The sequence below is a fragment of the Aedes albopictus genome, chromosome 1, assembly GCF_035046485.1.
Source record: "Aedes albopictus strain Foshan chromosome 1, AalbF5, whole genome shotgun sequence".
In the NCBI taxonomy this organism is placed as follows: Eukaryota; Metazoa; Arthropoda; class Insecta; order Diptera; family Culicidae; genus Aedes; species Aedes albopictus.
The window spans coordinates 310,607,316-310,629,843 of NC_085136.1; the positions used below are offsets into that span (position 1 = coordinate 310,607,316).

The window sequence follows — 22,528 nt, forward strand, 5'->3', positions numbered from 1 at the left end:
TGGGAATACCCCCAAAATTCGATCCAGTACTCAGGAACTGAAGTAATTTGAAAATATCATCATCAGAAAATTGATGATATTGAAATGGAGTATAAAAACCCCGTATTATAAGAAACATAAAAGTAAAATAAGCATTGAGGAAAAGTTTAAAAATCTCAGAAATCAACTCAAAGGCTGTTGCGTGGTCGTTTAGCAGCATCATGCCACATCTGTGTACAGCCAGCGAGGCGTTTCCATCACGCGTTGACCAAAAATGCATTATCAATTACACTTACAAGTGTGTAACTTAAAACAAATCAGAAAGGCCTCACCGGTTTTTTCTGATGTTACGTCCTGGTGTTCGGGGTGGCCGGGAGACATAACTGTCTATTTAAACTCCCAGGCGTAGCGAAATAACACATTAAAATATACTTTATTTACAATATAAAATATACATTACAAAGACGACACGTATTTATGACACGGAGACTACATTACTTCTAATCTAAATAATCTCTGCGATTGTGCATCGGCCGAAGGCATATTACAATGCTATCGGCGAGCACGCAGAACGGCGAGAGCATGAGAGACTATCCAATCCAGTGATTCTCAACATCTGATCGTCTAAAAGATGCTGCAACGGCGTCAATCCTGATCCCCAACATTCTATCGGCAACATCATGATGAGCCAGAGTTTTCCGAATCCACTTGATCTTCCATCAGGATGCTCCACAATAAATCCTCATTCAATCCTACAGTCAATCTACTCTTTCTCCTTGAGCCGTATCTTCTTCAGATGTAACTCCCGACAAACCTGGCATTCGGGTATTCCTTCTCCTGCTTTTTCGGCTTATTGTGGACTATCGGTGGATATTGAAATGGTCCTAGTCGACGGAACCAGACCATGAACCAGACTGTTTGCTAGCCTTGAGTAGATGAACAGCACCATCCAAAACTATGTTCAAGCTTCTTCTTTCAACTGGCAGCTGCGCAGACGTAATAACTCCAATGATTACTTTAGCAGCGAGAACTTCCGGTGATTTGATTGTCCAATTTTCCTATTATGTTTTGATTTTTGTTGAATACGCGTCCGAGGTGGCCGTGATAACTATCACTCGAATAAAACGTACGCGGATTCAATGATTAAAACTAGACAAAACTACTTTATTAAAATATGCGACACATCGAGATTAAGATCGGACGGAAGTGGCAATGACATTTATCACTGACGTTGCATCAGTCGCATGACAGCTCAGCTGTCAGGAAAGAGCCCAGTGGTAAAGCGAGGCGACGGTCAGTATGAGACCGTGCTCCCAGCTCTGCTCCATTCGCCCCAACATCTCCCCCGTTAAATCTGCTGGTACAGGTTGAACCGCCCAGGCATCCTTCTAATGCGCGAAAAACGTCGAGGCTGCTGTACTACAGGTGTGCTTGACCTTGCTGACTCGATGTTGGAGGACTTGGTTGATGGTGCTTGAGTTGAGGGGATCGGAAGGACGGCCTGGCTTGAGGTACCTTCCGACGGAGGTGATATCGACGGAACATCCATATTGCCGACCGAGGTAGGCGTCGTTGATTGTCCAGACGTTGGTAGTTGGTTTGGTTCCTGCAAGTTCCATGCTGCCAGTAGGACATCTAAAGGTAGGGCTGAAGGTTTTCTTGACTTGGCTGGCTCTGGTACAGGTCCGGAATTTGATGAAGAACGTTTTCTTAACTGGTTCACGTGCGAGCGTACTAGACGGCGATTATCTGCCCACACATTGTACATAACTTGTCCTATCTTCTCCAGAACCGTTCCAGGTGTCCAACTCCACTTGTTTCCGCTGTAAAGCTTCACGTAGACCAGGTCGTTTCATTGGAATGACCGGCGGCTTGCCGGATGCCCATCTGCTTCGTGTTGACGATTGGATGGTGGTCGCAGCAGTTCCAAATTTGTTCGGATTCGCCGGCCGAACATCGCTTCTGCTGGTGACAAACCGTTCGGTGCGTACGTGTTTGGCGTGCTCCTGTATGTCAACAGAAACAGGTCCAAAGCTTCTTGCATTGACCCCTTTCCTTCGCGAATTTTCTTCGTTGCTCGTTTGAACGTGTCAACAAACCGCTCTACCTGCCCGTTGGATTGGGGGTGGAACGGTGCTGTGGTGATATGTTGAATGCCATTGGTGTTGCAAAATTCGGCAAACTCCGCACTCGTAAATTGGGTGCCGTTATCGGAGACGAGCGTTTCCGGCATTCCCAGTCGAGCGAAGAGACTGCGGAGAATCCTTATCGTTGCCGGTGCAGTAATCCGGCTTGTTTGCACTACTTCCGGCCACTTCGAGTGCGAGTCCACCACCAGAAGGAAATAATCACCGTCGAGAGGCCCTGCGTAATCGACATGCACTCGTTGCCATGGCCGTTGCGATTTTGGCCAGGGAACCGGCGCAGCATGGGCTGGAGACTTGGCAACTAGTGCACAGTGAGGGCACGCTTTCACAAAATCCGTAATTTCGCTGTCGATAGAAGGCCAATATACATACGATCGGGCTATGGCCTTCGTCCTCTGGATCCCAGGGTGTCCTTGGTGTAACTGCTCCAGGCACCGTTTTCGCAATTGCTTCGGAATGACGAGCCGTTCCCCGAAAATGATGCAATCTTGGACGGACGTCAGCGAGTCTTGGTGATGATACAGCTTGTGCAACTCGCGATCCGCTGTAGCCACTGGAGCTTCGTGCCAACCTTCCTGGATGCATTTCAGCGCTTTGCTGAGGACCGGGTCCTTTTTGGTGCTTTGCTGGACATCGCTGAAATTGAGTGGAAGAACGTTGAACGAGCTAAAGGCCACTGACCTGACATCATCCTCAAGCGAGACTGCTGCTATAACGTAGTCTTCGTCTGGTTTAGCGTGTTGATTTATGAGGCGCGACAAGACATCCACCTGACCCAACTTCTCTGTAGCCACATATTCGATCGTAAAATCATACATGAGCAGCATAAGTGCCCACCGCTGCAGCCGGTTGGCTGTATAAACGGAAATGCCTTTCTTGGCCCCGAAAATCCGCAGCAGTGGTGCGTGGTCCGTTTGTAGCCTGAACTTACGACCAAACACCATACGATGAAATTTCGTGACTGCGAAGATAATAGCCAGTCCTTCACGGTCGATTTGGCTATAATTCCGCTCGGCAGCAGTGAGCGCTCTCGATGCATGCTGAACCACTTTTATCGACCCGTCTGGAAAACGATGACTGATCGTGGCACCCAGACCTATCGACGACGCATCAGCTGCAACGATAATTTCCAGGGCTGGATTATAATGCGTCAAAAGCAGGTCGGACGTTAGTATCTCCTTAAACTTGTCGAAAGCAGCCTGGCATTCGGCGGTCCACTCGAACTTTGCTCCTGCTTTCAACAACTGGTCCAACGGATATCGGATGGCACGCATGTTTGGCACAAATTTGCCATAGAAATTTACCGCGCCGAGGAAGGCGCGCACGCCCGACACATCCACAGGTGCAGGCATTTGCCTGATTGCTTCGACCTTCGCCGGGTCTGGTCGGACGCCATGCTGATCGGTTAAGTGACCCAGGTATTTGATTTGGGCCTGGCCGAACGAACACTTTTCCAGCCGCACTGTAAACCCAAACTCCTGAAGCCGTCGAAAAAGTGCCACTAGATTCCGCCAATGTTCTTCTTCGTCCTTACCTCCTACGATGACGTCGTCCAGGTAGCCGCAGGTGTGCTCAAGACCTGCTAACATGGCATCCACACACGACTAGATTGTTTGAGACCATAAAGCGCTTTCTTGAGTTTGTAAACTTTGCCAGTCACTGCAGGGAATCCTTCCGGTTGCATCATGCATGAAAATGTCCTGGTCATTCTACTCACCCTGGAGAAATGCGCTCATCGCATCCAGTTGATCAACGTCCAGGTCATGTTTCACTGCCATTGCCATCAAGAAACGCACAGTCGCATACCATACTAGTGGAGTGTATATCTCGGCGTAGTCCATCCCTGGGCGTGGAGAACATTCCTTCACCGCAAGTTGCGCTTTATATCGTTGAATGCTTTCTTGGGGCCACGCTTCGTCTTAAACACCCATTTGTTTTGGATCGCCTTCCGTCCTTCAGAGAGATTATCCAGGACCCACATTTGGTTCTCGTACAAGGATTTCATCTCGTCCTTCATAGCCTCGATCCAGCGCTTTCGATCCGGCCGACGCAGGACTTCCTCGTAACTCGTTGGATCATCAATTGGATTCGCATCGTACGTTGGCATCTGAGAGTAAACGGTTCCGCCAGTAAATGAACTATAAGAAATAAAATCGTTACACTTGCCTGGACACCGGCGCTCCGACCGTTGCGCCTTAACCCTTGCTGGCTGCATTTCATCAGGATGGTCTACTTGTTTGCGGTGGGAGCGCAACTTCATCGCAAGCGTCTTCGAAAATCTTCGCTTTCCAAACTATCGGCCCGTTCGCAGCTTCGTTCCACAGTTTCTATCGCAGGAACAACAACGTCTTTGAAATACAATTCCATGAATTCTACGGGCTTGACGGATTCGGTACGGCTCGCTTCCGAAACATCAACGCCTTCAGCCAACATTGCTACATCTCGGCTAATTTCTTAACTGTCGCTGGCTGGGTCACACGCTATGTCCAAAGGGAAGTATTATGAAAAGTGAATGTATGGTAAGTGGGGGCAGGATGGGTCACCTAAGAAATGGACCCCTATAACTGTCTGAATATAAATCGCATTTCTCTGTATTCTACCACGACTCTCAGATACACTAGTCAGCTATGGTATAAAAGTATAGAAAGGTCATAAAGTTTGAAACCTGCTTCTTGACAAGCAATTTTCAAAACATGACCCATCTTGCCCCACCTCATTTTTACGGGGGCAAGATGGGTCAGCTATCAGAAAACTCGATTTTTCTCCAACAAAAAATACTATATCTTCTATTTTTTCTCTATACATCTAAGCTTCACAGACGTAAAGATTACATGAAAAAAGTTTTGAAACATATCGGTAGATTATTCTCAGAGCTAGAAGATTTTTGTTCAGGTAGCCATGAACGGACTTTGAAAACCTATATTTTTTGTAGGAAAATTTCAAAAATAGTTTCACAAACTCTCAGCACACCAAACGCTTTCAGCAATATTTTGCTGAATTTTGCCGAGCTGAAGGGTTCAGCAAATTTTTTTGCTGAACTTTCGGCAAAGTTTGCTGAATTTCAGCAAAACGTTACTGGTGATCAGCAGAGTTTACTGAACAAATCAGCAAAATTTTGCTGAATTTCAGCAAAATGTTTACTGAAACCTTCAGCTCGGCAAAATTCAGCAAAATTTTGCTGAAACCCTCAATAGATTTTTGGTGTGAGTGCTCTAACTGCTTCGATAATGTAGGTCACAGAATAGCCTTTCAATGAAGAATAAAACATTTTCAAAAACTATGCAAACATACCGAAAAATTAGGGTGACCCATCTTGCCCCGTCTACACAATACACGTAGTTATATGGAATGTATAGCATAAGGAGTATAACGAAAAAATATTTTATTTTTTTCTGTGCAAGGAACGTAAAGAATTTTCATCTGGGAAAATTATTGGAAGATTCAAAAAATATATAGTACGGTTGAAAACGGTTCTGACCCATCTTGCCCCCTGACCCATCTTGCCCCCACATACCATACCTCAACGTTTATTCGCTAGAACCGTATTTTTGGACCTCCAGATTCAGAATATGTGTGATTTAAAATAATCCATCTTGGGTTTTTTTCCCATGCATTTTTATATGGGATGAAATTAACCTTAAAATGACTTTTTTTGCCATTTGTATGGAAAAATAGGAAAAAAAATAAAAAAAATCTAAAAAAATAAAAAAACCCAAGATGAAATATTTTAAACCAAACAGATTCTGAAACTAGAGGTCCAAACCTACGATCCTATGGAATAGCATTTGAGGTACATTCGATTTTCATAATACTTCCCTTTGGACATAGCGTGGGTCATACACTCTGTATCCTTTAGTGTCTTCACAATATCCAACAAAAATTGCTCTCCTGGATTTGGGATCCAATTTCCGCCGTTTGATTTTGGGAACGTGAACCATCACACTTGATCTGAAAATCTTCAGTTGCTTCAGGATGGGTTTTGTACCAGACCAGGCTCCTTCAGTTGTCTTGTTATCCAACGCTCGTGACAGATTTCGATGCACCAAATACGCTGCAGTCGATATTGCTTCTGCCTAAAACTCTTTGCCAAATTTAGCGTCGTTTACCAAACATCTAGCCTTCTCTACCAGAGTACGATTCATTCTTTCAGCAACGCCGTTCTACTACGGCGCGTATGGACATGTTGTTTGGTGACGAATACCCTCGGCTTAAAACAGTTGGCGAAATTCTCCATTCACATATTCCGTGCCATTATCCGATCGTACAATTTTGATCTGCCTGACTTTTATTCTGGTTAAAGGAAACATTCACCTTCCGGCTGGAATCATCCACAAACGTCATAAAATAGCGACTGCCTCCTTTCAACGGAACTTCGATTGGACCACATAAGTCTGAATGCACCAACGCCAACGGCAGTAGCTCCTTGGTCCTCGACTCGCTGCTTGGAAACGGCTGCCGTACTTGCTTACCTTCACACCCAGTTGGTGAAAGCTTCATTCTCGAAATCGATACCACAAGCAATTTGTTTCAGCTTCTTGGCAAGCTTGTTCTTGACGGTTCATTCGATACAGCCCACTATCTTCACCACCAATGATGGCCAGTTCTCCATCTTCGTCCCGTACTTCACACTTGTTCGCCATAAAAACCATCTTGTGACCACGTTTACAAATCGTATTTACGGATAGTAGGTAAATTAGTAGCCAAATCCGGTATCTTGAGCACGCTTCTGACATTCGCACAACCTTCACTGCCATCCAGGGATACGCAACCTTTCCTGTTCTGACCTGTTCCGACATCATGGCTCATCGCCTCTTCATCGAAAAATCTTTGTTCCACCCTCGCCATATGACATGTTGCACCGGAGTCAAAATAAATACCATTCGCTCGTCTTCACAATTCAAATCGCATGCAAAGCCCCCTGGACTTGCTCGGCAACATCGTAGGTTTCTTCTCTGAACATTTCACAGCAAAGTGACCTGGCTTCTGACAATTGAAACAAGTTCTAGAGTCCGTCCTGTCCTTTGACTTCAATGAGATGGAGAGCTGGTAGTCCCATCAGGAGGATTGCAGCTAGCCAGGAATTGTCCACCTTGAATCCGATTGACGCCAGCTTATGGCTCGTGCTCATGAGTTTGTCGACGTAAGCTTCTACACTTGCACAGTTTACCAGACGCACCGACGTGATTTTCCGCAGTTATCCAATCTTCCTGAATAATCTGCTATCTTGAAAGGCCGCTTACAGTTTCTTTCAAGCTTCCTTTGTGTTGACTGCGTCCTGTACCAAGCTGTAGTTATAGCTTGCAAGGCTCAAATTGTTGTCAAAGCTCGTGGCTTGATGTCCTCGTTCAATCCTTCGTCGTTGCTTACGGCATTCCAGCTTCCTTCCCGGATTAAAATCATTCGCATAGCGAAGGCCCAAGTCGAATAGTTGTCTCTTCCGCACAGCTTTTCTATGGCAGGCAGCGCCACGAATTCCCCGTTGATTCGAACACTTCTTGTGACAGCCGAACTTCCGTGTCCTGATCCATCTCCAAAACGGCCGGAGCGAGAACTTCCTGAATTCGCTATTCTTCACAAAAATGATACTTCCGCTATTCAATTTGGGTCCTGTTACTGTGTATCGTTCTCAAAGTCTTCTGCAAAGTGATTCTCAACCGGATACAGGAGAAGATTGACGCAATTCTCCGACGGCAGCAAGCAGGAGTCTGTGCCGGACGATTCTGTGTGGACCATATTGTCACACTCCGTATCATTCTGGAGCAAATCAATGAATTCCAACAGTCTCTCTACCTGGTGTTCATTGATTACGAGTAAGCTCAGGGTGTCCCTGAGAAAATCGTCGGCCTCATTGAAGCACAGTACATACAGGACATTTTCGTGCAGAGTACTGCATAACGGTGTTTTGTCCAATCCCATCCGGGTCGTTGCTGGAGTGAGGTAAGAATGTATACTATCACCGCTACTGTTCCTCATCGTAATCGACGAGATCCTTGTAGGTGAGATTGATCGTGAACTAAATCGTAAGTTGCTGTGACAGCCCATTACCATGGAGCATCTAAATGATTTGGAACTGGCTGATGACGTTGCTCTCCTAGCTCAACGGCGCTCTGATATGGGTCATTCCATATGAAGTGACCGAGAAAATGAGAAAACTTGCAACCGACCATCACGGATTTGAACCAAATTTGGCTGAAACATTTGTTTAGATGGAAAAAGAAAAAATCCAAATTTTGGTGCCGATCGGATCACCCCTCGGCCCGTGGCAGCACCCCTCGTTTTGGCCGATATGAAAATTATCCTCTCTTTCTATTATTTTTATCATTGAAACGATTGCACCTACACATTTTCGACCTTGGGCTTTTTCAAAGGAAATCGTTCAGGGAATCCAGAAAAAATATTATTTTTTTGATACAGTGTTGCCAGATATCATATTTTTCAATTTTAAAACTAAAAATCGATTTTTCTCAAAATACGTATAATTTGATTTTAAAAATTTTGATTCCATCGTGTTTATCAGACGTTTTTCGATCGAAAAAGCTTAACTCCCCAAGGTAATTTGCGTCGTTCCTGAGATATAGCGTTTATAAGAAAAAATATTCATTTTTTTTCATATAAAGTATCATATAAAATCAGGTGCAGTTTATAAATTTCGCAAAAAAAAAATTGTTCGATGCCATATAAAGACGTTTTGTGTTGATTTGAACAATATCAAGTATAAAAAGGATTAAAAAATGTTACAGTGCCAGTTCATCAATTATAAGTCTATCGTAATGGACTAGCATAACCTGTTGAACTAAAAAAATGTATTTATTGAGATCATCAATTCTAAACAAATTTCATATATTTTAACATTATCTGAATGGAAGTGCTGCCAAATATGTAATATTCATTGTGGAAATCTTAATTTTACTAGAACTTTAGTATGAAATCTAATTAACAAGCCAAAAGTATTTTTTATTTAGGTTTAGCACATTTGGCAACATCGACGTAAAATATATTCAGGAAAACATTTGATGAGTGTATTTATAAGCAACAGTGCTGAAAATGTCATTTCGATATAACTACATTCAATAACCCACAGCTAATTTCAGAAGCTGAACCTGAAAATATGGAATATGATAAAATATGAAGTATGATATCCTTTGGAATTAGATAATATTAGATACTACGCATCGTCACGCAACTGGTAGCTCAGACTTCAGTACTTTTATTTTATATTCGAAGGTCTAACTCTTTATAAAAATCCCTGTAAAAATATCTTTTGATTGATTTTTACGGCAGTGTTGCCAAGTATGCTAGTATTTAGCGGAAACGCAAACAATAGGTGCGGGGATGCTTAGTATTGCGTTTAATCTTACTGGATTGCAGAATAATAGATCATGTCCTTTATTGTCCCGGGCAGAGAAGTGAAGAACAGTGTTCAGTATTGTGTTGTCTATTGATATGATTGCATATGGTATGAGTTTTTGTTTGTTCTTCGTGGCGAAGAATGAACAAAAATTTCTGAGTGAAATGGATTAGTGGCGTTTGCTCCCTAGAGCCTACTTTTCTTAGGCTTTTTTACATGGAAAAGAGATCGGTTGTACGCGAAGGTTAATTCCGATAAATCAAATCGATTGTTCGATCAATTAAAGGTGACTCCCAGATCGACAATGTATAGTATCATATCATGCGCAAGTTGCTTGACATGGATATTCGTTGCCGTTCATCGCAGTTTTGATCGCAAGCGAATGAATTAATGGCGACTGCTGAAGAATGCTGGTGAGTGATCGAAGTGGCTGCTGTCGTCGCTGACAAGCAAACACACAAACTAAAGCGACAATCGTTCGCTGCGATTAACCATGGAGTAGTAATTATGAATTGTGTTGCCATCTATGCTCATACTCTGAGAGAGAGGAGACAGCTGGCTTCGATTGCGTGCTACCTAATGTCAAGGAGGACCTGTCACAAACTGTCACCGAAAACCGAGCTAAAATCGCACATTGGTGGTGCGTAGTGGCCAAATATCCAAATGATTTTATTAAAATTTCGCTCCGTCTGTTGTGATCGCAAATGTTAAATTAATGATGGTCAGTTTCCCTCAATGAGCGCAAAGAATCCATTTATTTTCCATGCTTTGTCGTGGCAAACTCAATATGCTAATCATTTTTGACCAACAATGTATTTTCAAACCATTGTGCAGCGCAAAAAATTGTAAAGAGAAGTAAGAAGAAGAAACGTAAACATCGTGGCTGTCAGTGAGCTGTCTCCTCTCTCTCAGCTCATACTCATGCAGTGTTGCCAACTGTGTTCGTTATGTATAAAAAACAGAAACCATTTGTTTTTATTTAGTGTTATCTATTTACGAAAGCTTTCGTGTAAATTAGATGTTTACAATAAAAATGACATGTGTGGCAACACTTACATCTATAACATCGTTGAAATGAATAAAATGACAATTGAAATGAATTTCAGAATAGATACATTTTATATTTTAACAATTTATCCTCATCTTTTGCAATAAACCAATTTTTTTATTGCTAACTATCAAACTAACAATAACTGTCAATTTTCGGGTCATTTTGTCAGATATTACGATAAGCAAGAAAACACAGACAAACAGACGTAACATTGGAAAAAATTCCAACGACCACGGTTTTAACGATTTTTTTAAACCTTCATAGTTGTAGTTTTCACAACCAGAGGTGCGCACATCATTTTTCTAAGCGTTAGACGTTTCACCTAGCGTGAACTAGGCGATGGATTTTCACGAAAATTATTCTAGGTGTTACGTCTGTTTGTCTGTGAAGAAAAGGCCAACAACCAGGTCGTTAGAAAAGGTGTGTATTGTTTTTATTTTGCTCACACATCTTGCAACATGGTGCGATTTTCAGAATAACCTGTTTTTTTTTTTTTTTTTTTTGGTTTTTATTTCTGTGTATTTTAACTAAAGCTAATTCTACACTTAAGAATAACCTGTACATTTTCAAACACTTGAAGGTTAGGTTTCATGGTATAATAAAAAAGGTAAACTGGCAACACTGTCACAATTTTTTTAATCCTTTTTATACTCGATATTGTTCAAATCAGCACAAAACGTGTTTATATGGCATCGAACAATGTTTTTTCACGAAATTTATAAACTGCACCTGATTTTATATGATACTTTATATGAAAAAAATGAATATTTTTTCTTAAAAACGCTATATCTCAGGAACGACGCAAATTACCTTGGAGAGTTAAGCTTTTTCGATCGAAAAACGTCTGATAAACACGATGGAATTAAAATTTTTAAAATCAAAATATACGTATTTTGAGAAAAACCGATTTTTAGTTTTAAAATTGAAAAATATGATATCTGGCAACACTGTATCAAAAAAATAATATTTTTTCTGGATTCCCTGAACGATTTTCTTTGAAAAAGCCGAAGGTCGAAAATGTGTATGTGCAATCGTTTCAATTAGTAATCCTACATTATAGAGATCTGCGGAGGCGGCCATTGTGAGCCAATCGTGCAGAGAGAACTGTCAAAGTGTGAGCCAAATGAACATGCTTATCGTTCGTAGGAAGGCGTCGTTTGAACGGTATTGCAATCGGAACTAAATAAATTAAAAATATTTATTTTTAATATCGAAAAATTGGCGGCCGAGTTGGCGGCATATATGTTTAGTAAAAAGATAAAAATTTATTAATCAGGGCTGGTAGCGATCAAGTGCCAAAATAATAATGACTTTAGTGACCAAAATTATCAAAAAAGTGACCAAATAATGACTAAATAGTGACTTCAAAATTATTGAAAAATTGAACTTTTATGCTGAATTCCTAAGAAAGTCAATATATAATTCTAATCTAAATTTTACTGTTTGAGCTGGTGAATACTTGAATGATTTTTTTTTTGTTCTTGAGCTACATTTCAGTAATTTTGAAAATAATTAGTATATGATAGGTTTTATATTGACAATTAGAAATTTCACCATATAGTATTATTTGTATGAGAATGAATATTAACTACTCTATATATATAAATAAAAATAAATTGTAAACACAATTAAATTCTAGTTCAAATCAACCAATTTTTCAGTTTACCATAGCGACAAACTGATTTCTAGTTAAAAGTGAACTGTTCTATTGTTTGATAATACAAATATTATCATTTGTCGAAATTTTTGACAGTTTGTTAAAACAAACAGAGATATGGTATTTTCAACATAAAATAATGGATTCATTCAAACGACTGCACTTTACTTTTACCACTAACAAACCCGGAATGTGATTGTGTTGGTGACGGCAGCAACTGCGGCAGCGCGGAAATCTATTTTTAGACCGTCGGTAAGCGGATGGGGAGGAGAACGACTAAAGACAAAAAAGGCGAAACCGAGCAACTTTTTGTGGATGCTGTCGTGAGTACCTGCGCGTTATCCATCACGACCAAAGCTGCACTTGGAAGTTGGCGTGATGGATTTGATACACCGTCTTCGTTGCGGCGATATTGGGGTAAGCATTTTATAGCTGTGTGAGTGCTTTCGGACCATGTTTATGGTTTTCATTTTGTTGAAACAAATGAAATTTTTGACATTATATGAAATGATGGAAATCGGTTGTTTTTAATGATAAATTCTAAATGAAAACAATTAAATATAACTTTGGAATAAGTAAATTCTCAGTTTGAAAATCAACCATGCTTTTTATTGTTTTAAACAAGCGTCATTTTTCTGCGTGTATAAGGGACATTTTTCACATCAGAAGTTTTAAATTACAAAGCTTTTCTAAATTATCTGATGTTTTTTCATAAAGCCTTAGGACTTTTTCAGTATATGTACTAGGAATTTGATTCAAAAATATTTCCAGACTTTGACGATAATGTCTCTTTATATGAGGTCTAAAAATGCCTTCAAAGTTCCATTTTCAAAAATCTGAGAGTGGACAAGATACTTTCCTATGGAAACCCCTAGCAATACTTTCTAAAGGTTCTTCAAAACCTGGTTTTTCAACTTACTGAGGAATGTCTTATGACAAAACGTAATCTAATTAAAAATTTATAAGGAAACATCTCAAAATGTATCTACCGAGTTTAGCAGGGTACTCAATATTTCACCCTACAAAAAAACAAATTATTAAAGTGCAGAATTCGTTTCTTTTTTATTTATTTTTTGTTGAAATTGAGCAAACCACGTATGATAACAAAAGAGCGATATCAATCCATATCATATCAATCCATATCCATCAACATGTTTAGTAATTATCACACCTAAAAATTATTTTTCCTAAATCGGGTTAACATACAGTTTTTTTCCGATCGCAGATCTCCGAAAAAATAAAGTCTCTCAAGGATTTGCTAAATACTCTTCAGGAAGTTTATAGGAAATACTTTTAATAACACTGAAAACTATCTACAAACCATTCAGAAATTTCTCAAAATCCACCTGAAATCACAAAAAAAAACATGAATTTATATGTTTTTTAATGAAAGCTTAGATGAAGGAAAATTTTATATAATTAAATTAAGGAATTTTAAGAGAAATTGCAAAGAATGGCAAGAACATCATGTAAATTTTACCACAATATACCCCATGAAATCTGCGGAATGTCGTGAGATTTTCATTAAAATTTCCTTAAAATTCCATGATTTTCGTAGTGGATACCCTGTTATGGTTGTTTTACTTGTTATCATCGCATATTATCGTACATGGTAAATTGTTGGTTGTTATCATCGCACATGGTAAATCAAGGTTCCAAGGAAAACACAAAGATTAACATAAGAGTCTTGAATGAATTTTTAAAGAAGCGTTTTGAAGAAACTTATGGATAAATTCTAAATTAAATAATTCTGCTAACATTTCACTAAATTCAACAGCAAAGATTTACATAAGAAACTCCAAGAAACTCCCTCAAAAAGTTTTTCGCATTTTATCCCAAAGATGCTGAACAAATCATGTTACTACGATTGAAGTTCGATAACTTCAACATGTGTACATTTCACTTCACATCAATGAATTAACTACATCGGCTGTTTTCCTACTCTCCGCATCGACCAATGTGGCGCTAGCTTCTATGCGCGAAAAATCGCCTAAAAGTAAATCGCAAAAATATTGTATGGCGAATACCATCTAAAGGCAAATTCTTCAAAGTGAAACACATTATTCGAAAAAATATTTGGTAGTGGTTGTGCACAATGGTGACCACACACCAATTTTTTTTCGCTGAAAACCAGCAATTTTTGCTGAATTTTGCCGAGCTGAAATTTGTTCAGCAATAAAAATTACTGAAAATTTCAGCAATGTGAAACGTCATCATGAATGTCATCTGTTTGCTAAATAATCAGCACATTTTTGGGTTTTACTGAAAATTCAGCGATTTCGACCGGCGTGAGATTTGGCAGCAATTTACTGATAAATTTCAGCAAACAACAAAACTAAAAAAATATTAAAAATCATGTTTTTCGAGTTTGGTAATGTTTTTGGTTCTGCTAATTGATTTTCTAAAACGTTTCAGAGTTATTTATTTTCGTCACTTTCTTTTACAATAAATATTTGAATAATTTAAACTAATCATAATCGTAAATCGATGCATGCAGTTACATTCCTTTTCACCGGATCGCAGCACCCACTTGATTTTACGGGAACCGACGCTCCAGGAACACTTAGAGGAAGCCATTTGATCTACCAACCAGTTATCGAATTGTCTGAAAGTGATAAAAACCAACAGTAATTTATCGTGGAAAAAACTCGGATGCTTGTTTTCTTAATCTTTGATACTAACCTGTCTAAGGCGTTACAGAAATTACAGGTACGAAAACAACTTAAAATTAATAAATAAACTAGAATTGACGATGGAAAAATAAAGTGCCGTTTTTACTTTTTTCTTTCTTTTTTTGTTTTGTTTTGACAGATGGTCAGCCGAGCCGCCGAGCGGTCGAAAAAACTTGCTGAAATTTCAGAAATCCAGTAGAGTTTGCTGATTTTCAGCTAACTCGACCAGACTGCTGGTTTTTTCAGTAAAGTCAATGTTTGCTGATTTTGTTTCAGTAAAGCGTTTTGCTGAAACTTTCAATCGATTTTTGGTGTGACTATTAAGCCTACCAAATACAGGGCTGTTACAAAAGTGCCGATTTCAAAACCGCAAAATCCGCGCCAAGCCATTTGAAATCCGCGCCAAGGTCATCAAATCCGCGCCAGTACAAACACATACGGTTTTGATGACTCAAACTCATAAATAGCAGGATTTTTTTTTAGAGAAAATCAACTATTCATGACTTTTGTTGTAGTCCAGATGAAAAGTATTTCTATTGATAAATTGATTGATCTACCAAGAGTTTCAAAATGTTGCAAACAAGCTAGTTTTTTTATTTGGAATAAAAAGTGTTGGATCAATAGTTCTTTGATTGCTTATCAATCATGGCGTTTACTATTTTACGAGAATGGAATTTTCTGTCCCCTGAAGCAGTTCCGAAACAGCCTTTTTTTCGGATATTTTGAAATAATTTCTAATCAACATTATGTTAGAAATCCTGAAATAAAATTTGTAGTAAGTACCAAAAGATTGTTCGAGAGAACTGCAAAAAAATATTTCAGTATATTTTAAAAAATTCATTGATTACTTTCTACAGAAACTTATTTTGTAAAGATGCAAATGGAGTAATCCAAGTGCAATTTTTTGATTAAAAATACCAATAAATGTCATTCCTAAAAGAGGTATTTATAATAAAGGCATTGCATTAAAAAAATGTCTGGCAATCAGCTAAAGATATGAAGATAAGAATTTTTTTTTTTTTTTTTTTTGCTAGGTTTCTAGCTGCACTCTGAATAGAGTCGAAACCTCTACACTAGACCCGAAGATAGAAAAGAGTACGTAATCTTTCAGAAGCAGTTTGCCAGCCGTACGCGGAAAATGATATCCATTAAGACACTGTTGCAAACTGACTCAGAGAGTTACGGTAGAAGATTGGAAAGTTTTCAATTGGTCAGTCAGTCAGGATTTTCCTATGTAGTGTTATGGTCACACGGTTTATATTTGCCTTCTTGTTTGGATTTATGGTATGGTTCAATATGTTTTTCTCCTCGTTAAGTCAGTTGTCGTATGTTTGTTTCTTTTTTCATCGAATCAGTCGAACCCCGTATGTTTAAATATAGTCAATCCTGCGTCAAATTGTTTTCCTAACTGATTTCGCTAATCGTTTCCTACTTCTCTGTGTTCATCTCTTGTGTCCTTAAATTGTCATCGGTCCAAAACCCACAGAAACTTGTAATTGAACTTCTGATATATTTCTGTTAGTGTCATGATACCATCTAAAAGATAAACAAAAATGCGCCAAGTGGGTCAGTTGATTACAATAAAATTTTAAATAATAAAGATTGCTTGTCACCTATTATGTATTCAACCCCCTACAAATACTATGAAAAATATTCAAATTCGTTCAATTATCCTATCGGTCCTACCTCGATAAACCATGTCATTTTCTCAAGCGTAGCCTAGAAATGTCAACCTAGTCATACACAAGTAACGTTGTTCAGTTAATAAAAAGCAGTCAGTTTTTGTCCAAAATGTCACGTCGAACGCATTGACGTCAACAATGCGTTCAAGTGTTCGTACGTTAGCTTCGAATCTATCAGCACAATTAAGTGCTGCAAATCTCCTTCCCACTATTAATTCTTCGGTCGATTTTAATTGCCTTATTTAAAGAAAATATGACCAACTAACATTGTAAAAATTCGAAAAAGCAACTATGACATCAATAAATTACTAATCAAAATCAACCGAGAGACGTGGGAAATAGAGCCCAAACAACATTTTGAAGTCAGCTAGCTGTAAAAGGTTCCAAAATCTGTCACAAATCTTATAATGCTTTTATTAGGATTTGTAACGATCATCAAAACCTTCTCAAATCCAACCGACTTGTAACTGTTGCTTGGGAATAGACTCTACTAAGCCCCAGCGGATCCTCCGTGTTTATCGAGCATGTCTGATGCATATGATCAGCCATACTCCATCTGCAGCAGCCGGTTCGTGATGAACCGTTGGAGGCGCATTAAAGTGTTAAAAAGGTGATATGTTTCACTAAAGAACACTACATTACAATAATCAAAATGAAACTCCTTCACTTTAATACCGTCAACCCCTGCGAACTTGGCCAGGGAAAGATATGAAGATAAGAATTCAGTAACAAATTTTGAAAACGACGTATAATCAATGGTGTAGCATTGATTATACGTCGTTTTCAAAATTTGTTACTGAATTAATTAGAAAATTATGATAAGAGTTTTTGGCTACACCACATCCTTGGAAATCAGTGAAATTTGCAGCATTCAGAATGTCCTCAGTCTTGTGATTCCGAAAGCTTTAACGATTTCTTCAAGTATTCTGCAAAAAAAAAATCTACAAAAATTCTACCTAGAAACCCCTTAACCCTTTCCTTCCCACAACTTTGAACGACTATATCTATGCCAAAAAACGTTTCCATAAAAAGTGGTAGAACAAAAGTTATTGCAAATTGGCTAAATTTTTCGAAATCAATGAAAAAAATTTTGGTTGTAAATCAATAGGTTTTTGATTGTTTATCAATAGTTCAACTATTGAAACAAGTAGTTAGTAGTTGGGTTAACCTTATGAGGTTATAACCATATTTTAAGAATTATTGCATCATATTCATCTAATTCCGTTTGTCCGGAGTTCGTCGAAAATCGATGGTGCTCTAGAGCAACCATGGGAAGTAGAGGGTTAATAATTGAATCTGCAACTCCCCTCTCAACGAGCGCTTTGATTGGAATCAAAGAGAAATTTTACCATGACAACAAAAGTTTACGTATCTTTAGGATATTTTTTTTTTTAAGAATTTTGTTTTTTTTTGTTGAATTCTCTGAGAATGCAATCATAGAAATCTTCAAGACGTTTTAAGTATCTGTATCTTTTTCAAGAATTACAGAAATTTCACGACATACTGTATCAGAAAAACAATCAGATCGATTTCTTACGACACACACAGTCTACAAAACCAATGATTTTCTTTACGAGATTCTATTAAATTAGACTACACAATTCAACCGAATGATTTTCTAAAATTTGCGAAATACGTCGTTATGCAAATCCCACAAAAAAGCATGCAGAATCACCATGAAACTACAGCTTTTTTCTGAGGTCTTCCAATGACTCAGTGTTTTTCGAACCTCCTAGTTCCATTCAAAATTTAATTTATTTTTTCTTATTGTGTGTTGAGCTCCATGTCTAAATATTCAATGTAAATGCATTTGAAAACCATTTCCGCAAAATCCGCGCCAAAATGAGCAAAAACGCGCGAAATCCGCGCGAAACGCAAAAACCGCGAAAAACGCAAAATCCGCGCCACCTGTAACAGCCCTGCAAATATTTTTTCGGGAAAAGCTTTATATTTCAAGTAATTCAAGTTTAGATGCATTTCGCCATACAAATTTAAATTGATTTACTCCTGCTGATCAACTGTGGCTACGCGCAAAGCGGGTAGTCCATTGGCGTTAATGGGATCGTGAAATTCATTCGAGTGCTCATTAGAACCAACATAGTTCACCGTTTTGACGTCTAACGGTGCGATGACTGCAATTTTGTTGCCCTTATCGAACTGGTTTTTGAAGCGAACGGAGAAAATCGAACACACTTAATTTTGAATACCGTGTTCGGTAAATTTTAGACGAAAACAGAACAGCTGAATACAGCAATAACGGATTGTTTACCTTTTGCACCCGTTTTTGACAGTTGGTGTACTGAGCCTCAGTAAAATCGATTACCGTAGCTACCGAAAAAGTTCTGCTGTTCTATTTTCGTCAAAAAAGTACCGAACAGGCAATTCAGGATTGAGTGTGAAGGGGAAGTTCGCTGTTCCTATAGCAACTCATACATTGAGCATTTCAGAAACGTAAAAAAAATCCGGGTATTTTTTTACAATTCATCCTCAAGGGTGAGTGATACAAGTAGTTCTTAACGAAATTTAGCGCCTCATGTGAAAATCTCTCTTTTGTTTACATATGTTACATACGATGTTTGGTAAAGTTAGGCTTAAAATGTTCAAATATCTCATCATTACCAGTACAGAAATTTAAAATGAAAATAATGAAGTAATAATAGTGTTCTGTTAAAATGGATAAGTTTAAATATTTCACAAATTTATCTAAAGTTCCACACTTTTTAGGGCCTGCTGACATATGGATCTTATCTCCCAAGGACGTGGTTGGCTTCATAAAGCTAGTCTCGCCAGAATGGGGGAATCACATACTGTAACTCAGGATCTCTATTCATCAATAATCAAGTTCAGTCGATACCAAGGTATCTCAGTGATAAATATGTTACTGAGATAACTTGCGTACCTCACAGCAAAAGGGTATATCACAATAGTTCTAAAATCTGGACGCAGTGATCTTCACCCGACAAACGAGAGAAAAAACAAAAAAGTTCCAAAAAAAGAATTGAAACTGTAGCTATAGGCCCCATTAAAAAAGACAACTTCAACCGTGTAATAAACGGCGCAGCCGAATTTTTTTTGTGAAATAAGCATTCTGAAGAAAATTTTGGCGGTGCGTTCTAATCTAAATTACTATTTTGTCTTCTCCATGTTGTCGTATTACCAAAATAGTGACTTTAGTGACAATTTTTCTGAAAAAAGTGACCTTAGTGACTTTTTCGTGCAAATAGTGACTTTTTAGTGACTGACTCGAAAATAGTGACCAAATCACTAAAAAGTGACTCGCTACCAGGCCTGTTAATACTGCTTTCAAAAGCTCATGCTTATGACACTTTTGTTGCTCCACTTGTCGAAAAAACTTCCATTGCTGCTTCTTGCTTCACTTCTGCCGATATGATTGGCGTAACACTTTTGCAATAAATTTCGGATTTCTTCGATTGCTCCGCTATTTCAACAAAATTTTGAAAAAAAAAATCTACCATAATTAGAAAATGTAAACAAATCAACTTGAACCACAACGTAGTCACGCACAAAGTTTGAACATCTAGCTTTGTAGCAAGTGTTAGCAGCTGTTGTAAACAAAACAAACAGCGTTGCCGAATCGACGTATGTAACTTCCGCTCATCTCTATGTAGAGGATTTCTAGTTTCAATGATAAAAATAAAAGAGAGGATAATTTTCATATCCGCCAAAACGAGGGGTGCTGCCACGGGCCGAGGGGTGATCCAATCGGCACCAAAATTTGGATTTTTTCTCTTTCCATCTAAACAAATGTTTCAGCCAAATTTGGTTCAAATCCGTGATGGTCGATTGCAAGCGGTCGGTCACTTGGCGTGGAATGACCCATATACAGAGCAAGCTCGATGATCTTGCCAATCGGTCCTCAGCGGCAGGTCTTACCATCAACGTCAACAAGACCAAATCGTTGGATGTAAACGCGGTCAACTTTTCCAGCTTTACGGTAGCTGGGCAATCAGTGGAAACTGTTGAATGATTCCAATATCTTGGTAGCCAAATGGCGGCCGATGGCGGCACCAAGATCGACATAGGTGCACGGATCAAGAAGGCGAGGGCTGCTCCTGCGAGCTTAAGATATGTATGGAAAAATAACCAGATTAGTCGACGCACCAAAATCCGAATTTTCAACTCGAACGTGAAATCTAAACTGCTATACGCCAGTGAAACCTGGAGAACACTCGCCGGCTGCAGGTCTTCATCAATAGATGCCTGCGGATGCCTCTACGCAGGAGCGGAAACAAAACCTGCAAACAAACGTTAGACTGGAACCCAGCAGGACATCGCAGCAGAGGCAGACCCAGAGGCTCATGGCGGCGACATCAAGCAAGTCGACAGAAATTTGACCTGGCCACAGGTCAAGGCGATGGCTAGTAATCGCCCAGGATGGAAATCTTTCAATTCGGCCCTCTGCACCACCGCGGGTGCCCAGGACTGAAAGTAAGTAAGCATGGTTAACCGACCGAATGATGTGAACCTGGATGACAATCATATGAAAATGGAATTCCGACTATATGATCGACCAACTTTGTTTTCTAGCGATTGATAACAAAAATGTTATCGATATCCTTTTAAACAAGGTGAGCTTAGTGATGGCATGGTGGATTTTTCATTCAGTGTAGCTTAAAACAAGATAAAACAAAGGAATGGATAGAGATAAAAATTTTGATCCGATTAGATTCCCTCAAAGAAGCCTGACAAAACTTCCAGATACCCAGAAAGAACATCCTCATTTGGTCTGCCTGTTCCCGACAGGGAAACCAGGTTTTTAGAGCGGCTCAGGTTATTGTTGCAACTACTACCGCGCGAGAACTGCCATGCTGCATTTATGCTATTACTAAACGGGTTCATTCTTTTTTAGACCGGCCCAGAAAAATTGTGTTTAGTTGCGGCGTCGCAACACCGCCATTACTCACCGTCGTCAGCGATTCGTCCTCGTCGGCCGCCGCCTCCGCCGCCAGTTCGCTCAGTTTGCGCCGCTTTCCGCCGGCTGCCACCGCAACCGGAGTCTTCGGATATTTGCTCTTGTTCAGCTGATCCGGCGTACCTTCGTCGAATTTCACATCCTTCACCGCTGCCGCCGCCGCCGCCACCATTGCTGGGGTCTTCTGCGACTGCTGCTGCTGCTGTTCGCTGACCTGGGAAGAACTCACACTGATGGCGCTGTCGCTCTTGGCCGGAGTAACCGTTACCACGTCCACGAACGATTCGCTTTCTTCCATTTTATCTTCCTGACTGACAGGAGCTTTTTCTGGCTTTTGAGAACTGGAAGGTTCGCCGCCTGCTTTGACGGGGCTGGTCGCGGCGACGTCACCTTCTTTGATCGAAACCGCCGAAGTGTTCTTGCCGGGGACGGGCGACTTGGAAATCGATCTATTCCGAAGCTTACGAATGTCCAAGTCAGACAGATCGGCCTCGGCCGTACTCGAGACATTTCCTGTCTGTTCTTCCTTTTCGTCGTCTTCGGCGATAACGGCCTGGGCGGCAATGCTATGACGGGTTCTGGATGTTTTCGGCGTGGCCGCACCCAGATTACCATCGTCCGAGGTGACACTGTTCCGCCGGGTTACCCGCTTGGGAAGGGTCTGTGGCGTGAGGGTCTGATCCTGCGATGGCCTCCGCCGCGGAGTTCGACGAATATCCAGAAAACTGTCCAACTTACTGACATTCTCCACAGTCAGCATGGACACCGCCGGACGACCAGTCGTTGCCTTCTTTTCGTGCTCCTTTGGCATGTGAACTGATCGATTGCCGGCCAGTGATGTGTCGTTCTTTCCCTTGGACTCCCGGCCAGCGGTATTTTCGTCAACTTCGGCGTCGGATGGTCCATTGCTTCCTTCCTGAATGGCATCGAGCACGGCGAGCTTCTTGGATGTAACGGCCGTAGCCGTGCTTTTTTTAGGCGTACCAGGTGCCGAAGTCGGTTCCTGCTCCACCGACATCCGTCGAAGTGCTCCGCGAGTCACTACAAAGAGAGGAAAAA

General features: G+C 40.0%; 2 protein-coding genes across 2 annotated transcripts in view; both read right to left on the bottom strand.

Moving 5' to 3' along the window:
• The window catches only part of LOC109423546 (protein slender lobes), a 31,787-nt gene that overhangs the window by 8,948 nt on the left and 311 nt on the right, over positions 1-22,528 (bottom strand). Inside the window, exon 2 of the mRNA XM_019698533.3 lies at positions 21,462-22,510. Within this exon, the coding sequence (XP_019554078.2) occupies positions 21,462-22,510 (1,049 nt within the window). The remainder of the gene's footprint in view (positions 1-21,461; positions 22,511-22,528) is intronic.
• LOC134285738 (uncharacterized protein K02A2.6-like) lies at positions 1,115-12,218 on the bottom strand. Its single transcript, XM_062847131.1, has 2 exons — positions 11,082-12,218; positions 1,115-11,005 (listed from the first exon to the last, which is right to left on the bottom strand). Exon 2 carries the CDS (start codon positions 3,713-3,715, stop codon positions 1,832-1,834), a length of 1,884 nt encoding a protein of 627 aa, XP_062703115.1. The 5' UTR covers positions 3,716-11,005; positions 11,082-12,218; the 3' UTR covers positions 1,115-1,831.

Excerpts from the sequence above, each read along its gene's own strand:
- LOC134285738 (XM_062847131.1), bottom strand. The coding sequence starts at position 3,715 with ATGTTAGCAGGTCTTGAGCACACCTGCGGCTACCTGGACGACGTCATC.